The 12263-nt window shown below is 37.3% G+C and overlaps 2 protein-coding genes across 2 annotated transcripts in view; both read left to right on the forward strand.

The window, feature by feature from the left end:
• Positions 1–7: 7 nt before the first annotated feature.
• LOC5512762 (methionyl-tRNA formyltransferase, mitochondrial) lies at positions 8–6068 on the forward strand. The gene is made up of 12 exons (XM_001633053.3): positions 8–258; positions 1702–1774; positions 1912–2015; positions 2094–2174; positions 2702–2824; positions 3400–3439; positions 3572–3634; positions 4166–4241; positions 4520–4611; positions 4851–4920; positions 5118–5200; positions 5594–6068. The coding sequence occupies exons 1-12, from the start codon at positions 143–145 to the stop codon at positions 5738–5740; spliced, it is 1068 nt and encodes a 355-aa protein (XP_001633103.1). The 5' UTR covers positions 8–142; the 3' UTR covers positions 5741–6068.
• Positions 6069–11721: 5653 nt separating this feature from the next.
• LOC5512761 overlaps positions 11722–12263 on the forward strand; it is a 37645-nt gene continuing 37103 nt past the window's right edge. Inside the window, exon 1 of the mRNA XM_048725471.1 lies at positions 11722–11761. The gene's annotated coding sequence lies outside the window, so the exon portion shown is untranslated. The remainder of the gene's footprint in view (positions 11762–12263) is intronic.

A 12263-nucleotide genomic window follows, 5' to 3' on the forward strand; every position in this document is an offset into this window, starting at 1 on the left:
ACGCTTCGGGGAATCTTCGAGGGAATTATCTAAGTCCACCACAGCGAGGACAGAAAGTCGTCATGCGAAGAAACTGCACTTGTAAACATAAAAAATCAAACAGTCTGATGCGCCTGATGCATTCATTAGAAAAAAGAACAACATGAAGCTATCGCCGAGTCTTTTTTCCCGTTTAAACCCTGGAAAGCCGCCATGGAGAGTTTTATTTTTTGGAACAGACAAATTCGCTGTGCACCCTTTACAAAACTTACTCGAAAGGTAAAGTCTGGAACGACGAAACGACCATGGAGCTAGTTTAATATACGAACACATTATTGTGATAGAAATTAGGTAGCTGTTTTAACAGACTACAGAAATATCGGCAAGGCTTTAAGCTTTTTTAGACGCGAAAGATGCATAAAATATTCATGTTTACTTAAGTAGTTAAGTTATAAAAGCTTATTTAGTTTGTTGTTTTGTGTTACTGTCTGATAAACACGTGATGGTCCTAGACCTATTCCTTATTTGTGTGAAAATTAAGAGTTTTACAGTTATAAGGTTTTTATTTAACTACAATGAAGATAGAGCAGAGGTCTCTAAATGTGGTTCAGTTACACAAATATTCCAATCAATTACAAAAAAGGGGTTCAACATCGAACCTATTGCAGCACAAGCTTTTTTGACAGTTTCTTTAACATAAACTATCGCTTTTAACATATTTAAAGTCTTAAAAAAAAGGAGCAAAACCTGATCATTTTTTTCCTTGCGAACTTGTATGATACATCACAGGGATCCCAGATAAAAAAAATCAAGAACATAAATTTATACCATGTTATTAAAGATGACTAATCGTCATAGGACTCCAGAACAAATGCCTTTTTGCTAGCAGAGCTTTTTGTTTGTTTCTTTCAGTCACATCTCTTGTTCTTTCGCATTCCATTTCATTAACAATCCACATGTTCAACCTTATTTTGATTATTGTAATTGTGTTTTGGGGGAACTGTAATGTTACCTTCATAACAAGCTACAGAAATTGCAAAACAGGCTAGCACACGTCTTAACCCACTCTGCATTTGACCCCAATGCAGACCTCCTTTAAAAAGGAAGGCACATGCCATAATGATATTCAAATGTTGCCAGGGTTTTGCCCCTTACTACCTAGGTACACTGTTTTTAATCCTTCAGTGTGGGTATGATCCATGTGACTCTGCCGAAAAACTAAATGCCCCCCTTTCCAAGGGCTGAATATTATAAAAAAGTTTCAGTTATAGTGAGGCAGTGACATGGAACAGCCTCCTGTAGTGTCTAACTTCGGGATGGAAAAGATTACACAGGATGATTGTCAACACAACGCTTTACTCGCTCAGTTTCCACATGTACATAATCCAATATGGCGATTTACTTTTTCCTCGTACCCAGGTCTCACCCGGCTACACAGCCTACCCACTCGAACACTATACCTCCCCATTCGTATGAGACAGGCACAGACCCTTTAACAATTCAAACATCTTACTTAAGATTCGATATACAGTAAGGCACAGCATTCATGGAAAGCAGCTTTAGTTTCTAATATTATAGATTATTACATACCTGCCAACTCTCCCAGTTTTCGCGGGAGACTTCTGGTTTTTGATTGATTGATTTATTGTTTGATTGATTGATTCATTGATTGTTTCATTGATTGATTGATATTTTAATAATTGAGGATGATAATATTCTTAGAATGCAAGATGGCTCATTGATTGAAAACGTCGAGCTTGTCTGTCCCCCAGAGAGAAGGCGTGCCATCAACAAGGTATGCAATCTATATAATATCCGTTTACAATTAGATAGTGAAATTATATTATCTTATGCACATTTTTAAATAAGACAATTTTGAGGTGACAGCTATACTGTAGGTATGTAGGAAATTTGTGGACCATTTTATTACAGAAAGTCCAGAATGAAAATTTTATAACAGCAAGAGAATATGCCATTGAGGAAGGGATTCCCATCCATGAGTGGAAGGGCAAAGAAGGATGGGCTCCAGAGTACAGGTGGGTGCAGGAAAGAATGTTGGACTACAAAGATATACAGTCATGATATCATATGACGTGCGTTATTTCTTTTTTCAGTCCTGAAGGGCCTTATGACATTGGAGTTGTTGCTTCTTTTGGATACTTGATTCCTAATAATGTTATTGATTTATGTCCAAGGTGGGTTTAAGTGTGACCTCAAACCCCTTTCTCAGAAAATAAAGATTTCCACTCATTTCCTTTATTCAATATAAATTTGGTAATGACCCATTCTAAAGATCTGATAACTTTTCCATTTATTTAAAGGACAGATTTATTTAGATGCTTTTTTGGCTGTGAATATTACAGTATACAGAAAAGATACAGCAAAGCTGTGCTATACTAGGTTGACCATGACACAAATAAAATGCCAGTGAATGTTAGCTAAAAGCTTGACTGCAACAAAGTGTTTGCCACCATCTACCAGCACTGAGCCATACCCTGACAACATGGTGTTCAAACATTACCAGCATTGCTGGCTATCGTCTTGCCAGGTTGTCACCATACCAGTGCATATTTAATTGAAAACCTGTCCCCTGTTCACAGTGTTTCGTTTTTTTGACAGTTTGACGTATAGTGCTCCAATCTATTATATTAGACCTAAATAATTTATTAAGTATCTCCTCTTCTTGTTTGAAATGCTGATTTCATTTCTTTTTATCTGTTAGTGGAATGGTGAATATACACCCATCTATTCTGCCAAAGTGGAGAGGGGCGGCTCCAATGACCCATGCCATCCTTAGTGGGGCATCACACACTGGGGTATCTATTGTTGGGGTGTCTAGAGATAGGTAATGAATCATTATCAGATAGAATTAAACAACAATGACTTGGTTAAAATATCTAGGGATAACACAGGCTTGGTTTGAGCAAGAAGCCTTACTTTAAGTGTTATCAGTAGTACAGGTGTGTACAAATGGGGGTGCACACACACACACATTGGCCGCCAAAAAGTGGGTCACTTCTTATTAAAGGAATCTTCAAATACTATATTTTTTAAATGATACCTATGACTGTGCACCCCCTCAGCCAATCCTGGGTAACGCACCTGTAGCACCTATGTTGCACAAACGTAACCTTATGACCAACTGTATAAGACAAAGTATTCACAAATATCTATAATGTTTTATTTATCCATTTATTTTATTTGTTTGTTTATTTATTAATTCCATGGATTTATTCATTCATTAAGGCATTCATTGTTTTTTTTTTTATTATATTCAATATTGTACGGTTCCTGTGGACTTTTAGTCATTATTAAGCACTGTATGCCTTGCAGAAGAAAAAAAACATTTATTTTTTTATAGATATCTGTAGCATTTTAGGCTGGGTTTTTTTTTTATTTTTTGTTTTCTATTAATTTTAGGTTTGACCATGGAAAAATATTATTGCAGGAAAACTACAAGGTAATAAAGAAAGAATCAAATCCAGCCCAGCTCATCTTGATGCACAGACAGACAAAAAAAAATTGAAATCTGTGAGACACAATTACTCTCACACTCATGAGCATGTTTGTTTGTTTTTGATCATCATATCAGATTCGAGATGATATCATGTATGATGACCTGTCAGATGAGCTTGCAATCCTGGGCAGCAGAATGGTGAGCAAGATATCCAAGGCAACATGTCATATGTTAAGTTTTTGCAGTGTCTTCAAGAAATTTGTAGAAGGGCAACATTGAGTAAAGAAAAGTTACTTGGCAAAGTAATTCCAGGGCTGGCGGATGGGGAGTGGATGCTTGCCCCTACCTAAACTCAACTTTTACATGTATACCTATAATGTATCAAGTGTTAAATGTATAAATCAATTGCTTGATAAAGACAATGTTATTGATTTTTGAACTGTCAATTATTTATTTTCAGCATATGCCCCGGTACCCCCTCCCCCCTAGAAATTACAATCCCTCCAAACGCCCCCCACCCCTCCACATGTATTACATTAAAAAGCGTTGAGTGACTTTAATTAATATTTTGATTACACAAGTTGCAAGAGAAAATGTGCATGTGACAACTAAACTGTTGGCTTAAATGATAAAGTTTTGAATTAGGCACAGATTTGTGGTAAATAGTGTCATTTTGGATTACTTTGTGTTTTTTTTGTCAAGTCTAAAAGGAATCTTGTTTATCAAAAGATGTTATACACAATTGAACACTGGGATGAGCTTTGGAAAACTGCTAAAGTGCAGCCCAAGGAGGGGGCATCAAAAGGTAAGGGGTGGGTGGGGTTTTGAGCTGAGTAGGTTAATTTCACTGTAGCTGGTATGCAGGATATATTGGATTTCTTTTTACAAGTAGGTTGAGGGGAGAAGAGGGAGGAAAAGTTTAATTCTAGAATCTCAATGTTAGGGTATAGGGTATGCTGAAAGTTGAAAGTGATTCCGCTCTGTTTTCAGCAAGTTTAGAAGTAAGCAAAAAACTGATGCCCTATGAGTAAAGATTGGTCAGACATCCAAATAAGTTGTAACAAAGCATGTTTCTTGTTCCAGCTCCAAGAAACAGCATTCAGACTGGATTCATAAGCTGGGAAGACCACACATGGGAGCAGATCTGGGGGAAGTGGAGGGCTCTAAGCACTAGGGTAATCATTTATTCATTTACAAAATTAAAGATTTACTGTGTCATACTAACAAATAAATCATGGAGGACGCACAACAGAGCTTGGCTACCTATTCAAGGAACCCTTTTGGTTAAAAATAACTACTCCTCCCCTCCCTACGCAACCCTTTTTTTCCATAGAAGATAAAAGCACAACATTATACAGTAAATGGCAAATCATCAACAATTTGGTCGTTGTAATATCGTCTGTTTGTCTTATAGGTTGGAATCCATACTAGCTGGGGCGGCAAGAAAGTTAGACTTATCAAGATGTCTCCGGAAAAGATAGAGGGTACGCTATAGTAGATTTATTGCTCTGCATAGAAAAACCACTTGCAGTAGTGTGGATGTTCAATTGCAGCATATTTAGTAGAGGGAGTTAGTAGAAGTTATCCTTAATCCTTTTTTTTTTATCGAGGTGTGTTTTTTTATCAAAGGTGATGTTATTCGGCAAATTTAACCTGCTCAGTGTGTGTGTGTTTTTTTTAGATGACGTCGAGGAGATACGTGAAGCTTTACCCGGCCAAACAAAATATGATAAAGAGAGGGAAATTCTCTTCATCAAGTGCAAGGTTTGGGCGCTGTTTACACACCCATTGCAAGATGCGTACCAGGCCCGTGGCCAGTATTTTGAGCGTGGGGGGGGGGGGGGGGGGGGGTACCGCAAGATGCATACCAGGCCCGTAGCCAGGAATTTTGAGCAGGGGGGTCCGCTTACCCATTTAGCGGACCAGTTTCTCTTAGGTAGCTCGTCCTAGCTCGCAGTGGTACTTAATTTTCCTTCATGAGAGCGGACCTTCCAGTCAAGTGGGGGGTTCTTCCAAAGGGCATATGCTCGGAAGGTCCTCCGTGTTTTCAGGAAGGGTATAGCATCCCAATGCGACCCTTCTTTATTACACTTTTTATGACCCACATCCCCAGGACTATCCTGGACTCTGACAAATAAGAAAAACCCTTTTTGTTAGGATGATTGGGCTGGCTTCACTGAGTTGCAGTTCGAGTGCAAGGACATCATCAAAGCAAGGGATTTCGCCAACTCGTATCTACTTCAGTCTATCAAAAACTCAAAAGATGGACGCACATTTAAGGACTTGGAAGCTGCAAGTTGCTGACGATTAGTTTAGAATGGTTACAAATTATTCACGGTTTTAAGATATAACAAAAGAATGGATTGCCGAATTGTACATTTTGACTTCAACATTTTCCGCTGGAACTAAGCACTCATAAATACCAAAGACGTCCTGAAAAATTCAATAGTTTCGCGTTGTTTAGACGCAAGCTCCAGGGTGAGGGGGAATCTGATACTGTAGAAGAGAGATAGTGATACTTTTCTAAACACACACTGATACATACTGTATGATACATAAAAAAATCTGAAATATTTACAATTACTCTATTTCACTCTGTACTTTACAGAATAAACAGTAGCTTAAAACTAAATGCAGAGATAAGAGTACATGAAGCCTTGGAAGAGGGGATAACATGAAGTTTGAGGTTTCACAGGTCCGTACCCAGGATTTTTTAGTATTTTTTTTTGTGTGGTGGGGGGGGGGGGGGGTGCGAAATCCGAAAAAGTGGGGGGTGCACCTAATTCGCATCCCATGCACCCCCCCCCCCCCCCCCCTGGGTACGGGCCTGCTTCACTAGTTTCAGTTATTTCGAGACTTCTTTACCTAATCGTTTTTAAATATATAATTAAACAAATAAAACCTTTGATTACTATCCATGACGTTTTACTGTGGACCATCTAGATCTCCCACTTCCCTCGACTTTAATTATAGAAGAAGAAAAATACAATTTCACCTCGTTCATATTTTAATATATTGACCGATGTGTGGTGATGTGTGGGCTGCCTGTGCTGCTGAACAATCGGGGGAAGGGTGGAGGGGGATAACGGCTCAAGTATAATATGCCGAGAATCAAAGATGTAGCCTACTTGTAGGCTTTGATAGTTTTTCCGGCACTAAAACCCCACGGCCGCCATATGCGGTCATGGTATGCGAACTTCGTGTTTTCGGGGTTTTCGTGCCGGAAAAACTATCAAAGCCTACAAGTAGGCTACAAAGGTGTCAATTGCAACTGTATGACCCTTTAGTTAAGCCAATCATGCGATTGACCCACCCAATATCTAGTAATATCCAGTCCTCTATCCATGATACCTGGAAATAAAGTAGAGAAATCATGGGTCCACTTATATCTGTGATTTCACTGTATTTAGCAGTCTAATTACCTAATTTATTTATGAATAGAAGCAAGGCCCATATGCAAGCAACTGACCAACGTTGTTTGGATTAAATATCTATTATTGCTATTCAAGTGACAGGTGTGGATGACTTCTATTCTATTAATAACATTCTTTTGATACTTCCGCAAATGAAAAGTGAAAGCGGGAAGCGGGGTTACAAATAGGAGATACCGAATAAAGATTGTAAATAAATTATTGTGGCCTTTACAATCGGCCACTAGAGCGGTGTAATTGTTAATAACCGCGAATATAACATGTTTTAAATGAATATGTCCTTTAAAAAAATGTTTATCATATAATTCAAAGGCTCTAAAAATATGCACACCCAGCTAAGCGACCATCTTTGCCTTTTTGAAAGCTTGGTTAGGGGTGTGATAAAACGTGGATCAGGACGCGAACACGCGGACGCAAACTTGATTATCTTTTTAAAGTCAAACTGTGCGCACATTTTGTAACTTACTCAGACAACCTGCAAATCAAAATACCAATATTGCGCCGCAATGTTCTAATGTTGCTAAGAAAACGAGCGGTCGATTTGAACTGTAAAATACTTTAAGACTTTAATATTTGTAAGTTTAAAAGTAACATTGCGCAATCTATACCTCTCTTCCTCATGCACTCATTCCTTGCTAGTCACCAATCACCACAATTTAGATCTCCCCAGACCACACTAAATGATTTACTATCATAACTATACTATCCTCTTTACAACGCACCTTAGTGTCTTGTTAGCCCTAGACCCTATCTTAATTCCCACTGCCGCCTTTATTTATTATCACCTTCCAAAAATCCACATTAACATCTACACTACAACCACGATAATATATTCTACAACAACACAGCTACCCCATTCCACAACTTTTCTTTATACACCACCTATTCATTTATATTTTACCTCCCTCTTAGCCCTTTAGTCTTCATACGGCCGTACGCCCAATTTACACCATAAACAAATCACCTTTGGTAATAATGCAAACTGCCACAAACCAACCCCCCCAGTATCACGAGCAAAAAAATAATTTAGTATCATTTATATATTCATCTGTTATTATTTTATAGAAAATGCAATCAGAGAGAAGATATTAGAGAAATGTTTTAAAAAGATAGTCCGCCGGTCCGTGTTTTAAGTTTTACTTTTGTCACAGAAACATGCCGTGCGCTAATTTGAATCAGGACCACATTGGAAAGTCCTCGGGTCCTTTTTCCTCGCTGACCAACTATGCCGAAGTAAAAACCACTTCCTTCTAGAGTTTCAACTACAATCCTAAGAATGGCATGCAAAGGGCCGCGGTGCTGGGGGACCTCATGTTTCACGAGATTTCAAATCACGTTCCGCATAAATCTTCATTTGTAGTTTTTTTTTTTTTTTTTTTTTAATTGGGTTATAAAACCAACATGCTGATTTTAAAAAAATGAAAGAATAAAACTCTTCAAGAATTTTATGAGCGTGAATCACGATTGCAAACCCCGGCGATGTTAGCAATCAACGGATAATACAAATTATTATTTATAAACTCTACCATACACGATAAGTGTAAATAACGAAAATAACCCTTAAAGGCCCTGAATGCAACTATTGGAATAATTAAGGAATTAAGAAAAATCATCAAAATACTTTTATACGCAGTACCCTATAAATTACCAATCCTATCCGCCCTCCACTCTGCAAACTCTTTCGCCTGTTCGCGCTTTGCCCCCTTTAGCGTGCTTGTTTAACAAGCCTGTGTACCGTTTATATTTTGCAGATTTGTTATTTAACAGTTTTAAGCAGGGTCCTCTCTCCGCGCTGACTACTAACGTGAGAAAGTTTTTATACTTTTTTATAAGAACCTTTTTTATAGGAACGTCCAGTCTGAGATTTCACCAAATTTTAAGAACATGCTTAGAGTATGCCGAGGCTCAGATAGCCAAAAAAGTTTCTTTTGAGTCCTGATGCGTTCTAAAATGCAGAAACAAATTTTGTTCATAGTATCAACCTTATTATTGCTTTTGATCATTAGAGTAATTCGCTTTCTAATAATTCATTGGGTTTTGTTTTATACACTAAAATTTAAGAACATCTTTAAGAACATATTCAGCCTCGAAATGTCCCAATAATTAGAACGGCCCAGCCTCGACATATAATTAGACATTCTTAAAAAAAGAGTGTAATTTACCGAAACAAGTCTGATACCACCGGGTGCCTTTGTCAAGTGCAATCGGTTTTAATCTCGGAGATTACTGTCATAAGGTAAACGGCGATATCACAGTTTAACGAAACCCCCACCCCTGCTCTATAATGATGCGTACCCAATATCGGACATCTCATTCTCATTTCTCGTTTGGATCAGAGTTTTCCTAGCAATTTAAGAGAAGGTCAATTTATGTATTTATGCATCCTTAAGGCCTGGGTATGTAATATGTATGTTTCACCAGGCCCTTCTGTCAATAGTGAAATTCGATACTTACAACAGTTAGTAGCTTAAAACTATATGCAGAGACAAGTAAGAGTACATGGAAACTAGGAGATGAAATAATAAGTTTGTGCAGGCTTCTTCCTGTTTAGTCGTTTAGGACTGGTACATCACTACGGCTCCCACCTAATTTGCCAAGAATCAGAACAACACCAGAATATTAATTGCTGAAGACCCAGCCCAATATCGGTGTTTGTCTAGCCTAGTCCTCTATCTAGAATGTGGTAAAATCCGGGATCCACTTATATCTTTGACTTTTAGAAGCATTCTTTACTAGGGATTCGTCTAAGCAGTCTAATTACCTTATTTATTAATCTGGACAGGTGTGGATGGCTAATTATAAATGATTTTAAAAATAAATTGTTGACTCTCGAGGTTCTTTTGATGCTTCCGCAAAAAAGCGAAAACTAACGTAGTTACAACTTTATAATCCTATAATTTAAAGGCGCAAAGGATTATGCTTCTCCATTAATTAGCGACCATTTTTGCCTTTTTGGATGCTTGGGTAAGTGTTATCAGACACTCAGAGATCGTTCAACAAACAAAATGTACGATGGTGTGAAAAATCAGGCTAATGCTAAGGTGTATGTCTGAGCTGTCTGGTTTGTTTTCTTTTGGTTTGGTTTTTCGTTTACCTGTGTAAATTTGGATCAGGCCTAACTGAAAAATTCTCGTGTCCTTTTTTCCGCGCTGGAAGCCCCATCATTCTTGAGCTTCAAGGTGACAACCCTAACAACCCTGTGAGTAAAATGGAATGCATAGAGGTATGGTAATGCGATTCCCCGAACGAATTACGAGTTTAAAAATCATGTTTCGCGACAAACTTTTTTTGGTTGGCAATCAATGTCCTACAAATAATTATTATGAATTCTACAACTGAATCTTACCAATGAAGGAATTATCAAGGAATTTTAAAAAATCATTAAACTTTCTTTTGTAATACCCTGTAAATGACCAAGCATACCCCCCATCTCACGAGCTTTGATCCCATTAGCGTGCTTGTTTCGCAAGCTTTGGTACTGTGTTGATTTAGTTTTTAAGCAGTTTCAGTTTTTGATCTATTGAAAGTTCTCGGGTTCTAGGTCTTTGCCACAATCCTTAAATGGTTGGTTGTGCAGTAAAGCATTGTTTAGGTTATTTTTATTCCGATACAATAACTAATCAAATCTTCTTCATGGTAACCCAAACTGAGATGTGAAATCTGGGATGAATCTCTTAAAAATAGATGCAATATAAAATGATCCCTAGAAAATTAATTAGAAACAACAATAATAAATTATCTTTCCAAATACGATAAATATTGACTCAAATACTGGTCATAAAAATGAGTTAAAAGTAATTATTTGAATTGGCATGAGATACACATTTAATATGTATTTAGCATTTTAATCACCTAATTCATTAAGATATCTAAATAACAATAAAGCCAACCCCAAACCCATGGCTCTCGAGATACCAAGCCGCACAAAACTTCTATTCAATCACCTCATGCAAGCCACTAACAAACTTGGATCGGGTATTGTTTCTCAATGGACAGATAGCTTATGGATAAGGCTGGATAATATCTATTTTGAAAAAAAGATTATCGTATTTTTTTATGTAAACAATAAACAAAGAGTGATTGATCGAAATTCTTTTGAAGCTTCCGTGAATGGGGCATTAAATTCCTTTTTTGTATTAAACCATTTCTCCATTTCACAGAACTGTTTTTCACACATTCTAACAAAAGATAGATAATGTGTTGGGGTTAATTTGTGCTTTCAATAAAAGGAAATGCAGCCTGCGAAGTATTTGGAAAGAGTGATATGCAGTTTCTCAGGACAATCGTTTTTCGGATAAACTATGTTAAACAATGACAATAGAAATTAGATTTTGCTCGTTGCTCGTTGTTGGGGGTAGAATTTTTTTTTTTTTTTTCGGGTCGTACTGACATTATTAACAGGCGTCCGGCAGACGTTTAAAAAAAAGATATGGATAATAGAGCTAAAACTTCATCAGATTTGCCTCCCGCCATATATTTCATGTCTGGTCACCCTTTCTCTTCTTATCCAACCCCCTCCCACCCCCCACCCCCAACACACCCATCCACCCCCCCCCCCCCCACCCCTCCCCAATCCATCCCTTTCTAAAAATCCTTTTTGAAATGCGTTTAAAACCCTCTAGAAAAAAGCAATTCCCAAATGGGAAATATCAAATTGAAAGGAGTATGATTAACAAAAAAATGCCAGATAATAACAGCAAGAACCAAAACGGTCAATAATCATGATTGCGTGGGTGGTTTTACACTCGGCGCCCTGGAACGGCGTAATTGATAATAATGGCGATATATTGTTTAATTAAATCAAATCTACCTAAGACAGCTTTAGATTCATAACGTATAAATAGAAGCTGAAAACAATGTGATTACCCACATTCGCACCGCTGCGACGAAAGAGGTAGGTTTAACAGTTACTCTTTTCCTGATCGTTATGGTATTTTCTAGCTGATATGATTTTTAAAGATATTTTGTTGCCTTATGATCTAAGCTGTAATCTTGAAAATTTTTCCACACTTTATTAGTAGAAAATGGACATTTCTTATTTAGTTTATTTAAAAAAATTCTGATCACTTTCCCGAACGTTACATTTTACGAATAAAATCTGTTTTCTGATTGGCCTTTCCATTCCCTTTTCGACTCGACAATGCCAAAATAAAATAAAGCTTTAAATTCATAAATCAACATATAAATAGAAGCTGCAAACAATGTAATTGACCACATTGGCACCGGCTGCGATATAAGAGGTAGGTTTAACCGTTTTTCTTTTTCTGATAGTTATGGTCTTTTCAAGCTGATATGACTTTTTTGATTATCTTAACTTCCGTAATTTTGACAAAAAAAAATCATACTTCATTAGTAGAAAATGGACATTTCTTATGTAGTACAAAACAATTCTGAAA

Source organism: Nematostella vectensis, chromosome 3 (genome assembly GCF_932526225.1).
Source record: "Nematostella vectensis chromosome 3, jaNemVect1.1, whole genome shotgun sequence".
Lineage (NCBI taxonomy): Eukaryota > Metazoa > Cnidaria > Anthozoa > Actiniaria > Edwardsiidae > Nematostella > Nematostella vectensis.